This window comes from Micropterus salmoides, unplaced genomic scaffold, assembly GCF_014851395.1.
Source record: "Micropterus salmoides isolate LMB-PRFRI ecotype aquatic unplaced genomic scaffold, ASM1485139v1 Ms_hic_scaffold_19, whole genome shotgun sequence".
NCBI classification, from domain to species: domain Eukaryota; kingdom Metazoa; phylum Chordata; class Actinopteri; order Centrarchiformes; family Centrarchidae; genus Micropterus; species Micropterus salmoides.
In genome coordinates, this window is record NW_024041039.1 from 20147479 (window position 1) to 20166019 (window position 18541).

An 18541-nucleotide genomic window follows, 5' to 3' on the forward strand; every position below is an offset into this window, starting at 1 on the left:
CATTACATATGTCCCCCGTCTCCACAGTTTAACCCTGTGATCAAGTGCTGCCCCTTGATCACCCTTGGAAAGAAATACCACACAGAAGCAATCTCCTGTCTCCGTAGGGAGTTTGTTGTTGAATGTAAGAGCTACTAGAGACTCTCCAAAATAGATAAAAAATGTTGGTAAGCCACATAGTTTAACTGAAGGGGGTTCTGAGAGGTCTTATAGAGAGGCTTCATGGCTGTTTGGTGTAGAGAAAGAGACATCTGCTTCCCAATTTCACATGTGGTCTTAAGAGAGCTCATTACTTTTAGGGTTTACTGAGCCTTAATCTTGGGAAAGGATAAATAGCTGTTGATAGAAATTAGCCAGCTGCAATGAAGTTAACTAAAGTGGGAAGGCCTCGCGGTCATGTCAATGTCTCAGGAAGTTTAGTAGGCTTACCAGACAGCAGGTCATCAAGTGGCAATGGATTCCAATGTCAAACTAACCTTATGAGGACTAACAGGGAAAATTCCAGCCAAATGTTAACACATTAAACTGCCAGCAGGACTACTGATGTTATTTCAATTGGTTACCAGTCTGCTTCATGTATGAAAGAGTAAAGACAGAATTCCTCTTGAAGCAAACTAACAAATCACACTTGGTTGAGGGAGATAAATTGGCTAAAGGAAGTGCAAGAAAACCTGTAACCCCATTAAAGGCAAGAATCAATTTCTGTCAACAAAAGCCCTTAACCACACTACCACAGACCTGCTGTTCCTCTATCATAGGCACTAATAAGCACATCATATTTCAGCAAAAGGCATGCGATCTGAAGTGACATGTTATTTTCTTCTTGCTCTTGTTTTCCTGGATTGTGATCAATGTTTTTTTAATTCTGGATTTTTAGGAAATCACATGAACTAAATGATGGGGAACGTGCGTGCCACGTTACACGCTCATTATTTAAGGAAAGAACTTTCCAGCCATCCATTTTTGCATCATACATTGTACATAGATGACTAACTGGAAAACAACCAACTTTTATTAGACTATAAATGTGGTCACTGACAATTGCAAACAAATGCAGTGATTCAATCTAGGCTAAAATCTGGCAGCACATTCTCTTCGCTCCGGCCCCCCGCTGGTCTCTGCAGGCTGCACTTAGCGCCACTTTTATATTGTGTCTCTCACTCAGCGGGACACAACAATATACAAAGTACAGCATGAGCAGGTCAAAGGTTAAGGAACTCAGTGGTGTGGGCCCTTCTCCACAAATACAGATACTTTTACAACCATGAGGCTGTGCGTGAGTGGCATTTAGCAGTGGGAAGGCACACCAAGAGCATGTGAGTGTGAGGTGTGATCACTCTATGCTCGTGTCTCCTTCATCTGCTAGACACCACTGCGCTGCAGGGAATCGGGATCGGAGAGCGGTTCAACAAGTCCTTGGTTAGATTTACAGAAATACTACTGACGCCTGACTACACTTTCTACAAGAGCTTTCAGCTTCTTAGAGATTTGTCCAGATTTTACAGACTTGTCTGGCACATCTTGACAAAGTGTAAGCGGCTGTAATGTTTTGTCTTCTTAGCGTTTTTGGTCCTTCACTACAGTTTTTCCATCAGTGATTAACAAAACCTCTCATAGTATTGCATGCACTTAGGATAAAAAGGTCTGCCAAATAACCTGTGTGTTCAAATGTATTTTAACTCTGTGTTAACAAATCTTTTTGTATATGTAGACTACCGTTGTCTCAACAGAATTTTGCAGACAGACAATTAAACACAGACACATGCAGATCTGCGCTGGGTGTCTGCCAATATTCATCAGAGGAAGCATGCTGTTATAAGGAATTAATATCAACATAGTGGTGAGAGTCATGGCGTGAGCAACACTCCTCTGGAAGAAAGAGGGGGAAAGTCACAAGCATCCCTGAGTTACATAACAATTCTTTTGTTTTGGTGTACACTTCCATGTGCCTTTTTTGTCTCAGGTCCTGACGGCCACACAGACGGACATGGAAATGAGGTTCCAATATCGTGATAGGATTAGCCAAGGGAGAATCTGTCATCTTTATAGAATAACAGAAGGATGATCTGATCTGTGTAAGTGCATTTCCAGGTTTTTGAGATGAAAAATATACTCTGAATGGAATGGGGCCTGGTGTCTGCCAGACTCATGCGGTCTGTGTCTATTGTCAATAGTTTATTCAGCCAACATCCTACAGCTACCTGTTGATGAAAAGTCAAACTAAAAAAAGTAATGGTTTTCGAGGAAGGAATAATCCAGAGATCCACAAAAAGCAGAATTTATTCAAACAATAAAAAAAAATCATGTTTACAAAATACTGTCCTGTGACTTATATTGCATTCATTTGTAGTAGATGATTGTGAAGTGTTCTTAAAAACATAGTGGGAAAATGTTTGAAATCAAAAGATTCACTACTTTTTCATTTGAAAAGCTGAATGATGAGGAATGAACACTTTTCAACATCAGTGCATAACTGGTTTGATAAAGCAGCAAAAGTTCAAGTGCATTTATTAGCAGGTTTTTTTAAGGATGGCAGTCATCAAAACCAGGCAGAGAAGCCATGCTTTTCCTTCACCACCCATATGCTGTCAATCACCTTCCCATACTGGAACACACAAAAAAGTTTTTGTTATCACCTGAGCAATACCCTTTGACCTTTAAATGCATATGTTCACCTTTGCTGTGCTTGTGTGCGTGCTATTCCACGTGGGCTTACCTGGTCATCAGAGACCTGCTCCAAATAAATGTGGGTGGCGTTGACCACTTGCATGCGGGTGTAGCCATAGTCTGTGCTGCGGAAGGCACTCCATTCTTTGGGGTTTGGATTGAACCTATCGGTCTTCTCTCTGCAGCCCTGCAGACAATTGAGAACAATGATTAAACCAAATCTATTTGTGATGAGCTGAATGCCTCACTCTCTCTCTCTCGAGCTCTGTCCACAAAGCCCTGTGTGACATTTACAGCTGTGGCTGTGTTTCGGTGTGAGACTGGCCGCATTTTGATATGCCTATGACTAATCCCTCTGTGGTTGGATGACTAAGCATGCCCTGCTCTGCTCACCACCACATCAGAAAACACTTAACAGCTGGTACTAAACTCATGTGGCAGACCAACTGCTGCACAGAAAGGACTGTGTACAATGTATAACATTGTTTTTGTTGATGCCGCTGTCAATTTATGCATTCATCTGTGTGGAAAATGTTAACAGTGATGTGAAAGTACTTACAGCAGAGCCTGTAATAATGTGTACTGGAGCTTTTGGGTTCACATAAGGCTGCTCTTTGCTCCCATTGTACACCTAAAGAGAAAAACACAGCAAGTTTCTTTCACTGATTCAAAACAAAGACTATAGATGTAAGAATGATGGTGAATTAAGAATGCAGGGGCTGACCTTATCACCATAGACAGGCCAAAGCCTCTCATATGTGTGCTCATGTGCCCACAGCTCCAGATCAACTCCTGTGAAAGATATTTGATGATCAGCAAACCTTCCACAGAAAAAATAACTGCCCAAACAGCTCAATTAAACACATTCTGCTGTGTAATCGAATATTGCTCAGATCCTCTGCCATTTTAATTTTGAGATTTCTCAGCAATCAACAAAAGCTTAAGATCAGAGCAACCAAAACTCTCTATGCTCCACCACAAGTTAAATAATTAAATGCAACAAACAAAAGTCTGAGAAATGTAATACAGGAAAAACATTTGCAAATGGGCTGTTGGGATGTTAGCCAGACCAAAGGGCCTGCCTTTTTAATAAAAGATGTTTGTATTGCTGCGCTCTCTGCAACTGTGAGGACATTAGTCTGTCTGAGCACGCAAATTTGTGATCTTAAACACCCATTAGCAGCACACAGCTGGTTGTCAAATAGAGACCATACCGTAGTGGTAAAATAGATCCTCTAGACCAGGAGCTGGCGGTTTGGTGTCATTCCGTCCTAGTCGGACCTGAGATAAAACAGAAAGGAATAACGACAGCATGGACTGGCATTAGTGCCCGAAACACTACCTGCTACCTGAAACACTACCTGATAGAGCCCCATCATGCCCATGCCAGTCTCCCCTCAAATAGTGCCAAGTGCTGAGAGAAGTAAGTCTAAGTGGAAACCATTTGGTCCAAATTACAGTGATTATGACAGCATACCAAACTCAGTGTGCTTATGGGCTGCGATGTGGACTGGCCAGCTTGCAACATGCTTGACACGTCTTTTGCCAGGGGAAATCAAAATGTCAGGCAACACAGCAGAGAAGGAATCCTGCGAACGAGTCCTCTGTTGGCAATTTACAAAATAATGATAATGACAGAAGTTCTTTTGCTGCCCAAATCAAATAAAATGATGTTAGGTACACAGTCACATTACCAAAATGTTAATAATTATGCTTTGATAATAAAATGTCTGCCACCAAGAATGCAGCTAAGCTATAACAACAGGAATTTCCAAACTTGAGACCGAGCAGATGTGTGAGTGGCACCTTCCTCCTTCACTGAGCCAGACTTTAAAGTTTCTCTTGACTTCCTGTTCTATGTTCATGCTTGCTATAAAACTGTCAGTATGAGTTTGATCACAAGTAATCTTGAGGCCAATACTCTCTGGTAATGTGAAGAAACCAGTAGTTTAGGTTGCTGTGTACATTATAAAAGTGGTTTCTGTGGTTTACATACATAGGAGTCAAAGTTGGTACAGTCGTCCTGGTCGTCATCGGAGCAGTACATGGGTCTGTGCCCCATGGTGATGATCCACGGACGCAGTGCTCGGTTCTCTGGCTTGTTGGCCTCCTAGGTTTGGGAGAAGGAAGTGGTGAGCACATGCATACGTAAATGTTGTTGTCAGACTGGGATAGGAAGACAGAGGTGATGCAATTTGATGTAATGAAAAATCAATAGATTTACAATGGAGGAAGAGAGAATGGCTGTACGTTGAAAGACAACATTGTGCTCAAATGGAAAAGAAGAGAGAGTTAGAGAGCAAGTGTGGGAACAACGGAGAGCACTTAGCCATCATGAACACATGTAATTGGTGTGGTCGTTAACCTCCAGGTCTTTCTGCAGCCACTCATACTGCTTGAAGAGGAGCTCCAGGCCAAATTCGAGATAGAAATAAACCTCAGTGGAGAGGGAGATGATGTGCGCCGACCCCAGATTCCAGCTGTGGACACACGTCGTTAAAATGATACACAACCTTGAACCAGTCTAGGAAGCATGCTGAAAGTCGGCCCGTAAGCACGAACAGGCCTCACTTTAAACTCCAGATAGTGTGCAAAATACACCAAAATCCAGGCAACGCTTTGTCTCTGACATGTTGCTGGAGAATGCAGAGCCAGGTCCACTTTAGTGAATAAGGTCCTTAATGTACTGTGAGTGCTTACACATTCATCCTGCGGGGTTAATGGAAAAGTATGTGTTCTGTACATGTGCACTGTATGTTGAAACTGAACAGTTTCCAGTAGCAGTTGCAGGGTTTCAGATTACCTCTCCAGTGTTCCCCTAAGCCTCCCCTTGTTCCTAACCGTGCACATGAGGGAAGATCCATGGATTGAGGAGTGGGCAGCCGGCCTGTGGTCTAACAAGATATTATCTTACTGTCTGCGAAGAGGGGGTCTGTAGCGGGGTGTGAGTCCCCCAGTCAGATGTTTAGCTCCTTTGTGTAGTCCCTATGTCCCTGAGATAGGCGAGGCAAACTAAACTAAGAGAAGGGAGCTCTGCATTATCCTGCTGCCAATTCCTCTGGGCTGCTTCTTACAGCTCATTAATGCTTACTGAAATACAGTAGGAGGTTTGGTAAACCTTCACATGATACTTCACATGGGGCCCCTGTTGGAAAAGAAATGATTTCTCTTTCCTAGCTCTGTGTGTGTGGCTAGCATCCACTTTTGATTGGACGTTTTCTGTCCATAACTGCTTGTGGATCTTTCACATCCTCAAAGTCCACCTTAACTACAGTAACAACTGTTATTCCATAAGACCGAGATGTTTTCTTCTCCCTCACCTGTACCACAGGCTCTCAGTCTGGCCTGGCATGCTGAAGCGATTCCTGTAGTTGGAGAAGTTACTGTGAAGAAACAAGATAAGGAAAACCAGTTAGTTAGATGGACTGATCATACAAACTGCGTTCTTTGAATATCTAAGAAACAGCAATTATCACCTTCGACTTCTGCTCTCCCTTAGTTTCTGATGGCTACACAGGAGCTCAAAGAAAAGCTGAAACTGAATTTGCAATACACTGAAGAGAATTCTCATCTATGCTCTAAAAATCTTAAAATAACTGCCTATCTTTGGTGCTATTCTTTTGTTTTCTGCCACTTTTCAGTTTTCAGATGGACATCAAACTGTGGCACTGGCAACTGCTTCAAACATAAAAATATATGTATGTAGCTAGTTTTAGACATTCTGAGGAACCGTACACTTTGCTGCAGCCAGGCTATCAGTGGCTGCCTCTCCAAATTAAAGGCTACAGAAAACCATGGACGTAGCCTTTGCGACATCGCCCTATGCATTTCTGATGGGATATTTTGAAGCTTAGGATCATGGTCACTTTTTGGAGCCAGATAATCAAATTTTGGGCAACATGGGGGCGCCTGGGTGGAGCTGAGATGGGCTGAGCAAGTAGGAGCCACCATGGCTGAGTGTACTACACCTGTCAATTAAGAAAACACGCCTTTAAATATACCCCTCTTAAAACCATGACATCTTCTTTAAAGAACACTGTAATTTTAGATTTAGCGGCCATTAGAGGAATCACATCTTAAGGCCCTTCCACAGCTGGTTCAGAGTTGTGGCAGTTCCGACTTGATCCAGATATAGTAGGATGCTTGCAGTGATCAATCCGCCACTACACTTATCTGTCATTGCTAACACAATCGCCGCCACTAGTTTCTAAACTAGACTAGACTCTAAAAACGCACTGTAGCAGACTACAAAATCACACACAGACATGTCGATTTAAGACCAGTAATAATTAAAAATATTCTCTATATTAAACCAGTCCTCTCCAAATATTACAATGGCTGCACCGTGCAAGAGGGAAAAACTCTTTCATGGAAAGCTCTCACTAACGCCAACCCGCCAGTCTCTTTTAACGTTTTTTAATTTCAGCATGAAAGCAGGAGCCAATCTTCTCAACGGGCCATTAACTAAGTGAGGTGATGGGATTGATTATTTTCTTATCTTACATAAGGGGAAAAAAGGCGCTATTCCAGACTGCAGGGTTGGACGGTTCAGATCCCTGTGCTGACTGGGTTAATGTAGGGTTAGGGGTAATAACAGCGGGGTCAGAGGTCAAAGGTCAGCAGTTGGGACACAAATGGAAGATCACAGAAGCCTTTACTAATGCTTTACAAGTCTATGACTAATGAAAGTTTCTGTGGACACTGATTCAGGATTGACTTGTCAGGAGTTAATGGCCAAGGCCAGGGTTATCACCCAGCAGGAGCTAGTTTGTCCGAAGTGATCATTCCTCACAAAAGAGAATACTGTTTGACCTTCTCTCCGTCCATCCAACTTTGTTTAGGTGTCAATCAAATGATTATTACCGTAAATCAACATAATCCTTCACAAGATGTAGCTAAAACTTCAAATTTCATATTCAAGTGATGATTTTTTGGAAAAAAATTGAAACAGGTGCCACAGCATTTACAACAATGCATCAACTGAAATTTATAGCATATTTTCATCCAACCACCCCAGTAATGTAAGCCAAAGATACAGAGTGAGATCCGCTCCTGTGAAAATCAATCATGATATTGAAGTTCTCGGTCAAGGCGCTGAACCAGGCACAGTCATAAAATGGGCTCATACTCCCATCTTGTGGCTAGGAATTGTACCAGCAAACATGCAGAGGGATCTGGGAAGGCACTATCTAATTTGTAGAAATAAACAACCAATCTATTATTCTGTAAAATAATACATACACAATAATACACTTCTCTCTAGTAATCCAATCAGAGTGATATAACCAGACACGCCCTGAAGGAAAGGATTAGCCTGTAGAAATACAGTCAATCGCAGGCTCAAGTCTCTCGTTTTGTGGCTCAGTGGTGGAAAAAGTGATTGCATACAAATATGATATGATTATATTTGTTTCATTAATCTGCACTAGGAGTCCAACATAATTTGTGAGTCATCTTCTGTAACCCAAAGGACACTTTCCATGTTTCCATGTGCGCTTTGCCTTTCCATTAAAGGAACCAAGATAGAAATCTGCTGGCTGTCAAATTCAATGTGAACAACCTGACTCTTAAACTGACCCAACACGACTATCCGTCCGCATCAACTCTTCCCTTTCATCATCTGATGAGCTCAATCCAGGCCGATAGAGAAATTAAAAGGAACCAGTTGTAGTCTTCAGGAAGCATGTCAATGACTCCCATCGCAGAACACTGTCTTACATCCCTGTTCGTGTGACGGCCCTATGAACAGATTGTGTTTGGTGAACAAAGATGGTCTTGATTGGGGGCTCAGCATCTTCAGTGGATCCACTGTTCTCATCCTGCCGGAATGCTGACTGAAAACGTTTGTGGTCAGCCCTGTTTCAATTGCCTTTCACCCATTAGGTTTTGAGGTTGGAAAGTGAGAGGAACAGAGACGCACAGTGAGAGAGAGCACAACAGAGAGCGAGGGAGGAAAGTAGGGGCCAGCTGCTGGGAATATTTGGATTCTTAATAACACCGCAGAACAAAACACACATTTTGATATAGGAGAGGGAGAGAGTGGAGCTGGATTTCTGGTTATGTAATGCAGCAAGCTGGTTCTTGATATTAGGTTCTTATGTCAGGATGCAGCGCCAAGAAAAATTGACTGCTGTTTGCAGCTCCTTAATAAATAAAGACCAGGCAGTAGTCACATGACACACATGGCGAGGACTGTCTCACTATAGCAGCGGCAAGTAAATATTATGGTGCAAGATCAGGCACCTCTAAATGTTTCAAAATTCATGAACACACACAACTAATTCCAGCCAATGTGCATGAAATTCAGGGATCCGTTAGATGCTGATCTTCGCGATTAACAGCATCTGAAGCAGCTGAAGGTTTGCTCTCTCTACTTTGTACACCTCTTAAATCATCTTGTGACATCTTCAACAAAATAACACTGAACTGAACTCGGAAATTGGCTCTGAAATGGACAGAAAGCATTTGACTAACAAGGTGGTATTACAGTTGATTATATTACATAAGCGGGACAGATTATAGGCCATATTTCCTAGACAGTGGTACATTTTTGATCCATCTTACAAACCGCCCTAATTATGTATTCGATTATGTATTAGCAAACTCTGCTAACTGACTCAATCTAAAAATCAGCTAACAAGACAACACTGTTGGGAAAAATGGCCATGTGAATATGTCAAAATATCACTGTACAACTCAGTACAGTAGCACTGAAGGCTGCTACAACTTCATCTGCAGATTATTTTATTAATTAACCAATTAAACATTTTATCAATAAAATAACTGGCGGCCTGTCCAGGGTGTACCCCGCCTTTCGCCCGATGTCGGCTGGGATTGGCTCCAACCCCCCCTCCCACCCTACGCAGGATGGGCGGTTGACAATGGATGGATGAATGGATGGATCAATAAAATATAAATTGCGTGTATTGTCTGACCAAAAGTCCAGAACTAAAGATATTAAATTAACTATTATGTAACAAAAATAAAAGCATTAAATCCTCCTTTGAGATGTTGGAGCTAGCAGATGTTAGCAGGAGTTGCTGCATTGTTCTCTCCTTGCTCTCCCATGCCTCAGTCCAAAAAATTTACCCGGCTTAAATGCAATCAGTACATTCAGTGAAGATGAGTCAACCACCATGGGCCATCTCTGGGAACTCAAAAACAGATAGTGTGCTGATGACTCCCTGTCAGATAAATGTTTGTTTTGGAGAGCGTTGCCTTGTGTAGATGTTAGTGGTTCCTGACGCTGCTCCAGCCTTTAGAGACCAAAATAGTTCCCATCTGTTCAAATGGTACAGTGTTTTCGGCAGACCAAAGTGTGTTTATAGAGGAAAAACTGTGGCTGACCAGAAAGCCCCTCACCCACCCAAAGAACTGCACATACACACTTTACATTCACAGTAGCCAGTTCAGACTCCAATTTGTCATGGGGTGTCTGGCTAGTCTCTCTCACCAATATGGAATACAGCATGTAGCGCTGTTTTTGCCCCAAAACCCTGACCCTGTGCCCTAAGCAGAATTTGGTATAAAATGAAAACAAAAAGGAAAACAGTCAGACAGCTTCCATGTTGACTCACTTCTCTTGACATTGTCACTATTAAGAAACAACTATTCACTAATATCTGAGTTCTTTAATGAACAAATCCAAAAAGACTAAATGACCATTAGTCTTTTTGGATTTGTTCATCAATTAGAGTGGGGAAGAAATTCAATTCCACTTACTATGTGGCTTCGTGGTTTCCTGGACAGGTCATGTAGGGCACGTAGGCTGCTACAGACTGGACCTGCCTCATGAACTCATCTCCAATCCTGCCATTGTCCTGGAACAGTGTCATTCAGCTGTTAAACATGACGCCAAAGATTTTCCCATAAGAGAACAATATTTCATTTTTCTCCATTCACCAAAATTAGTTTAAAGAAGTATGTGGGCCCATTTTCCAGACAGCTTCAGGAATGTATCATCAGTCTACCAAACAAACCTAACTGAAAACAGAGGTATTTTTTATTTGCTTTTTTCTACCCATCTTTTTAAAACACCATGGCTGTACTGATTTTATGGCTTTTACCTGCCACAGCCATTAACGACCTCACAGACAAAATTCCCTTCCTCTGTTTTTCTATTTATAATATCAGTGAAGCCACAGCATGTACTTTCACATTCCAGCTTAAAAAAACAGCTTGCATGAATTATGTTTATTAATTTTTGCAGTAGCCTGCTGACTGCATTTAGCATTTCTCCATATTTGAATAATGCAGAAACACCATCCAAAAATAATATTAGCATCCAAGACAAGGTTAGGTCCACTAAATATCACAGATGACAGTAAAGGGGTTTTCGGATAAGCAAATTAAGACTTTGAATTGCGTAATCATGAGCTGCGTGTTTCAACCACAGCCGAGAGCCTTGTTATGCAATGATAATAAATAGTGGTGAGCATTGGGACGGGGCAGTGGAGAAAGGTAAAGGGGCTTATCTCATCTGTCATTATGGAATTAGAGGAATATCATCGCGGCTTTAAGAATATACAATATTGATCAAAGAAATTTACTGTCAGTGACCTCAACAGGGTAAGAAGTGCGATCAGAGTTCACAATACTGAAAAGAGTAAAATACCTCATGCATATCGTAGGCAAAGTCCCCTGTAAAACAAAAAAACTACTGATTAGAATGGATCTTTTAGAAAAGATTTTTTACTCTACCACAGTAAAGGGTAGGACTGGGCAATATGGCCAAAAATGTTAAATGTTTTTTTAAAAATCATATCATTCGATATTGATAATTATCACTATAAAAGTCAAATCGTTATTTCTTTCAAGTCTAAAAGGCAGGTTTTTGCTCCTGAGTGAAAGTTGAAGAAATCTGATGGTTGATTATGGTTCTACTATTCTTTATGGCCAGAACAAGACCAAACAGTGGATAACTGGCAGAACATTTAAAATTATTAATAAATATTTTATCAACAAATATGCACGAGTAAAATTAAGTAAAATCTTTTTTTAGTCCATTTTCCTCAACAAAAGAAATTTCTTAATAGAAAATTTAAGCGCTAATTTGTTCGTGATATAAATAAATCAAATCAAACATTTATTGAACATTTGTTGTATGTTTATTGAGGAAAGATATATCGCGATAATTATTATTATTGTTGTATTGCCCAGCCCTAGTACAGGGTAACAACAATATCTATGTTTGCTGCACTGTGCCAAAATTTGTTTCACCCGACAGATGTATTTACTTGGAAGTTAGACTATATTTAATTCTCGGTTTAATCATTTTGTCATGTAACACTGCACTTACAGTAGTAGTTCAAGATTTTGGGAAATACACTTAATCACTGTCTTGCAGAGTGTTAGATGAGAAGATCAATTCCACTCTCATGTTTGTATGCTATAATATGAAGCTAGAGCGAGCCGGCCGTTTTGGTTAGCTTAGCTTAATGACTGGAAACACAGGGATACTGGTAAATAAATCTTGCTACCAGCACCTCCAGAGCTCACTTATTAACATGTAATATCTTGTTTGTTTAAGCCTTACAAAAAAATGAAACGTATAAACAACAATATGTGAATTTTGCAGGGAGTTACAGGGAGTTTTCTTACACTAGCTGTTTCCCCTTACCTCGAGTCTGTTGAAGAATTATTGTGAGCCAGGTTCAGGTGTGAAGAAGTTTCAGAGACTGATGAAGACTTAACATAGGATGATTTATTGAGCCCATCCGTGGAGATACAGTGCCAGCATACAACATGTGAACACATCAAATGCCAACACCAAATCTGAAGGGTAACATCTTTTGGTCCATTTTATGTTTCTGTCTCCCCACTAATGCCGTAGGTTTGTAGGTATTAGGTCAACTTTAGCTGGTCTTAATCTGGAACACCAAATCTATCTGATGTTTAGACTCCAATGCTACGTCATATTGGAATCTATTACTACCCATGAGTTGTACTCTAATCTGTGGAGCTAGTGAGTTCTTGTAAACATTCTTTAAAAGCCCCAAACTTGAGAGATTCTACCAAGATCTGCTATCCTGACACCTGAGCTACTGTCTTTACCTTATCAGTCTAACCGTTGTCTCCCTATCAAGGACTGTTACATGTGAGAAATAACTAGAGCTTGAAGGTCAGCGAACACTTGTGGGGTCTCTAAGCTAGACCTGTCTGACCTTTCCCTGTTACATCAATTAAAGAGGTCATATTATGCTCATCTTCAGGTTCAAAATCTTATTTAGGAGTTGTACCAAAACAGGTTTACATGGTTTCATTTTCAAAAAACACCATATTTTTTGTCATACTGCACATTGCAGCAGCTCCTCTTTTCACCCTATGTGTTGAACGCTTCATTTTAGCTATGGAGTGGTACATCTCACCTCTACAAGACAGAGATGGGGACTCGAGTTAGAGACTCGGACTCGTCGCACACACAGTGACTTCAGACTCGACTTAAGACTCGTCCTCAAAAGAGTTCAGACTTGACTCGGACTCGAGGTGCGGGACTCGTGAACAATGTTTATTTTCAGGAAACGTCTGATGAGCTTGCTGTTATTCCCTGCGTCCGTTACCTATACCCTGCAAACGTAACACGTAACATCTGCTGCGCGCGGCCGCATGTGAGAGAGGACAGCAAACACCGGCAGCTGCTGAGCCATTCATCATAAACTTTGGCTTTAAAACTTCATACAGCAAGACCCAAACGCAAATAGGTTAGTAACCTGTGGTGAGTAAACATGTTAGCTCAGCATTGGCCATCTAACGTTAGCTTGCTTCTTGCTTCAGCTACGACCTACGAGAGGTTAACTCCGACTGTCGTTCCTTATGAAAAGACGAATGAGCGTTTGTTTACTTGCCAAACTTGTGGTGGTCAATAAACGTAATTATTTACGTCCCGCTGGCTGCCATAACGTTAATTATTGCCGTTGGCTAGAAAGAGGTTACAGGTTTATTGTTGAGTTACAGTAGTTTAAGCTGTCATTGATTGCATTGCACATTATAGTTGTGCTCTGTGAAAAACAGGTTACAGTTTATTGTTTTGAGAGTGGGGGATGTGTTGACTTACAGTAGTTTATAAGCTGTCATTAACTGCATTGCACATTACATGGTTGTGCTCTGTAAGTTAAAAACATGTTACAGCTTTATTGTTGACCATGTAACTTTACATTTTTATTTAGTTAACTTTACACTGGGTTTGAGAGTCAACAGGGTTTGTTGACTTACAGTAGTTTATAAGCTGTCATTAATTGTAGATGCATTGTACATTAGGCTACATGGTTGTGCTCTGGAAGTTAAAAACAGACAGGTTTATTGTTGATTATGCAACGTCACAGTTTTATTTAGTTAACGTTACACTGGGTTTAAGAGTCTAGAGAGTGTTCTGACTTACAGTATTTAATAAGCCGTCAATATTTGCATTGCACATTACATGGTTGTAATGGTTACAGTTACAGAATCCCTTATAGCTATGCAGTTTTATTAGCAACCTGGATTGAACGCAGCAGGTGATACAGCATTCATAATAACCACGAGAGACTTGAGACTTGACTTGGACTCTTGCTCAGAGACTTGTGAGCATCTCTGCTACAAGATCTTTGTTGGGAGTTCACATGCGCAGTTCCTAGGTAAGGACTACTAGCCAATCAGAAGCAGAGCACTTTTTGTTAATTCTAACTTCTTTCCCTATGTATTTACCCCATTGATGCGATATGTGCCATTAGCACTTACTAGTATTTATTGCTGCTTTTATTAATATGTATTGTCAGTTGTAGATCTCATGCTGTATTTTATGCTCTGTTAATGATCGTATGTTGTTCTTCAAATCTAAGTCGCTTTGGATAAATACGTCTGCCAAATGAGTAAATGTAAATGGTCATTCATAATGTTTTGACTGAGCACTGCTTCTTCATCACAGTAACAACATTACCATTGACCGCCTGGAGGGTAGTTAATGTTTGGAAGGGAGAGGTGCAGCTCAGTGTGTTTTTCCACCTGTGTTTTTGAGGGCGTTTCTGACTAGCCGCTTGGTGAACATTATAACATGCGTTTTGCTGTGTCGTCACAGGGATCAAAGGGAAAAGGCTGGACTACAAACAAGCTGTTTTCAGGCAGTACAGAGCAGTGTTTTCTGTGGGAGATGGGAACTCCCTTTGGGATGGACTTTGGGCTTTTTCAGCAACATGGACTGGAGCAAGAGCTTTTTCTTTGCAAACCTATTATATGCACAAAAAAGATATATAACTTAATAAAGGAGAGGATAAAGGCCAAAAAGCATAATACCACCTCTTTAAGACACCTAAGAATAGAATTCTTAGACACAGTCTTCATGTTAAACTAGGATAACTAGCTGCTGGATCTAACTTCATATTTAGGGTATAGTCATGCGTGTGGTATCAATCTTCTAATCTAACTTAGCAAGAAAACCATTGAGCATATTTCCCAAAATGTCAAACTATACATTCAAAGAATGACTAGAGGACTACGGTTAACCTCAAACTCATCTCACTCATGAGGCAGTCAATGAATTATATTCTTTGTGAACTTGTAAAGTATCTGTAAAACTGTTGTATTCATTTGACATGCCAACAACAGGAAAATAAACCTTATACTGTTTTAGACTTTATATACAGAGAGCCAGAGATTCAGTCTGATTTTTGGGAGAACACATTTTGGCACAACACAAAGCCATATTCTGTTTAGATTCTGCTCCCTGCCTACTCACACTTTCTACTGTAAAGTGATGGAGCAAGCGAGTGACCGGCATCCAACCCATATTGTTCAAAAGCAAAACATACAAATGGCAAATAGGTATTTGAATGTTGATTACAGTAATTACCATCATGATATATTACCTCTTCATTAGACATATCTGTCGGACCTAGCTAGCTTACTTGATTTGATTTATGTTAATACAGCCTGTTGCCAGGTATCTGTGGATGACTAATGCCTTGGACAACTCCTGATAAAACTTAATGCCTTTTTAATGCTTTTATAGTTCAAATTGTAATATTTCCATCAGTGTGAAGCTTACCAATGTGCAGGATGACATCGTACATGCCAAGCTGTGTCTCCTTTTGCAGTCGAGCCAGAGACTGAGGGTTCTCATTGCCCAGGTCACCATACAGAGCAAACCTGGGGCTAAAACTAGTGCTGTCATTCAGAGCAGTGAAGGAGAACAGATCGCTCCAGCCCTCATCACTCCCACAGTGGTAGACTGAAATTATATAGGAGGACAAAAAGCTTTTGAACATTCATATGGGAAAAAAAGTGAGTAATGTTAAAGTGTCAGCCTACCATAAGCAGCAGCAGGTTTGAGGTCTGTGAGCATGACTCTGTGGACGTACATCTTCCTCTTCTCCTCTCCTGAGTCCACAAACAGAGTAGTGTCCCCTCTGGCGCTCATCTCAAAGAGCCGACCACCCAGAAGGCCGTACTCCACCTCACTCTCAGTCTTATTGAAGGTGGTCCAGGTCACTACCATTGAACCTGGCACTCCTGTGATGAAAAGCCCAATTGTTGGAATCGTGATGTAGACTGATCTGACAGAACTACTGGATTCACTTAATGGTGCATTTATAAAAGAGATGTAGCCAACAGATACTTATGAAAAAGCTGACTTTGCACATGAGTACCACTTTTGATCTTGCCGCTGGCAACATATAACCACCAGAAAGCTGAGTTAAGCGGACGACTGGCCAGGTACTTATTACATCAAGACATCAATTCATTTAATGACTACCACATTTCACCTTCATAAGGAATGAACGAAAGAACCTTTATGCTGCATGAACCGAGAGTAACAGTTGTCTGGTGCCTTTAACCTAAATAACTTTCAGAGAGTATACAAGTAGTGTTTTAGTGCACTAGGAACAGGAAAATTTATTTTACATTACATTTACCTGACGCTTTTATCCAAAGCGACTTACAATTGCTATACATGTCAGAGGTCGCACACCTATGGAGCAACTAGGGGTTAAGTGTCTTGCTCAGGGACACAATGGTGGATGTCTCACAGTGGGAATCGAACCCACAATCATCTATGCGCCATCACCACTCTACTGAACTTCAGTGAACTTGGTGCAGGCCTCCAGAACAATAACAGAAAGTTCAGCTCCATAAATACACCAGCGCTATCAGTCATCATATTACTGAGTGATTTGTATAAAAACATCTGTAAATCTGAACTCCATATGATCTGGATTCTGGAATATATTACTAAGGGGAGAAAACATATCCCTAAATAAAAACACATGAGGCTGATGGGGAAAATTCAAACTTACCTGGATAAGAGAGGTGCACCTGCTCAGGTTGGGTGAAAATGGGAGGGACACCAAGCACCAGCAGGGGTGCAAGGCTGAACAAGACACAGGCAGCATGAACAAGAACCATTTTAACACTGGACTGCTGGACCAAAAGACTGGCTGAAGTTGCAACACACACCTAGAATATAAAACAATTGTGTAACTGTTATCACATGACTTTCAAAGCTTTTGTGGCAAACATCACATGACGCTGAGTCCACTGATTTGAAACCAAGTGGATCAATGTGTCTTTTTAGAAATGCTACACAATAGAGCCTCCTACCTCCACTTCAGAGCCAGTTTATGCAGTATTTAGTGGCAACAACACACACGCACACACACACACACACACACACACACACACACACACACACACACACACACACAGACCATGATTTGGTCTCAAATGAGGACCTCTACATCAGTCACCCCATATGATGAACACACAGAAGCAAAACGGCAGATTCAGCGAGAGTGACGGAAAGAGATGATGTGTCAATAAAAGCAGCTAATATTGTCCTTCATTGGGCATTCAGGGAAATTCTGCTGTCAAAGTGAGTTCAAGTGCAGCTGAGATTAGCACACACAAGCCACAGCTTGCCTCAGATCAATAAAGTGCTAAAGTAAACAACTGATATGCCTCACTGATCAGATAAAGGCATGGCTCATCAAGACAAAAGTACATTATGCATTACAGCCAAAACACCATACCAGCTGATCTCCTTTAATCAGTTATGGTAACTGAGATCAGCTGAATGGGAGCATGACTTACAACCACAAGTCTACACCACTACTTTAAAAAGTGTTTGGTTTTGAAAATTGCACCAATAATATCTCAGAAGTCGCTAGAGGGTGCACACTGCACAAGTTACATTGTGAATAGGGTGCTTTATTCTCTGATAATGGGTGGTATTAGTTGAAACTGGATGTTGGCTAAGTTAGTTAGCAGTTGCCTTAAACAATCAGGGTGGAGGTTTAACTATATTGTCTCTGCGTAGGAAAAGAAAACAAGGTGAGTAACTTCAACCATTTTGGATAAGTTATATTTCACGTTCAAAGAAGGTTGTGACGCTATGTCCTAGACCACTGGTTGTAACCATGTTGTAACCTGCAACCAGCTGTGTTTGACGTATTGCTTCTTAGTCGGCAAAGTTAGCTTAATTCTAACCACTGTTGTTATTGTCATCTTCAGTAAGTTACGTATAACGTTACGCACAACAGAGAACCCGTTTTATTTATTCTGCGAACAGTGCTTACCGTGTAACTGTTTAAATGCTTACTCTGGCGCACCGCACACGTTAGCTAAATGTGAAATAAGTGACTAAAAACACTCACAACACGGCTCAGCTGTAGCGTCCATGGTTTCTTATTGAACTGCGCTGGTTTGAGCAGTTCCTGACTACGTCATTGCACAGAACAACAACAGTGCCCACGTGGATTGTGGGAAATTGTGTTTTAATGTGCGGAGCCTGGAGAATCTGTAAGACTGGAGGATGAAAACGGATATATATATATATATATATATATTCTTTTTCCAACAACCTCTCCCTCAATGCCTGTTTTCTTACCATACTGGCTTAATATAT

The 18541-nt window shown here is 41.0% G+C and overlaps 2 protein-coding genes across 6 annotated transcripts in view; one reads left to right on the top strand and one right to left on the bottom strand.

Annotated features, from left to right (window-relative positions):
* The window catches only part of LOC119910885 (KATNB1-like protein 1), a 48796-nt gene that overhangs the window by 25994 nt on the left and 4261 nt on the right, over positions 1-18541 (top strand). The window contains exon 1 of one of the 4 annotated variants that reach the window (XM_038729716.1): positions 1968-2075. The exons of 2 other annotated variants lie outside the window; for them this stretch is intronic. The gene's annotated coding sequence lies outside the window, so the exon portion shown is untranslated. Of the gene's footprint in view, positions 1-1967; positions 2076-17542; positions 17968-18541 lie in introns of those variants that run through there. One more of the 4 variants, XM_038729713.1, reaches the window with a different exon arrangement.
* On the bottom strand, positions 2263-18390 carry acp7 (acid phosphatase 7, tartrate resistant (putative)). Of its 2 annotated transcripts, none has more exons than XM_038729711.1 (14): positions 18291-18390; positions 16935-17094; positions 15949-16149; positions 15686-15868; positions 11282-11307; positions 10390-10487; positions 5988-6050; positions 5033-5147; positions 4664-4777; positions 3882-3948; positions 3392-3459; positions 3227-3298; positions 2717-2854; positions 2263-2605 (listed from the first exon to the last, which is right to left on the bottom strand). In XM_038729711.1, the coding sequence occupies exons 2-14, from the start codon at positions 17041-17043 to the stop codon at positions 2540-2542; spliced, it is 1320 nt and encodes a 439-aa protein (XP_038585639.1). In that variant the 5' UTR covers positions 17044-17094; positions 18291-18390; the 3' UTR covers positions 2263-2539. The 2 variants fall into 2 exon arrangements, with proteins under 2 accessions (XP_038585639.1, XP_038585640.1); XM_038729712.1 differs by having other exon boundaries at positions 18213-18361.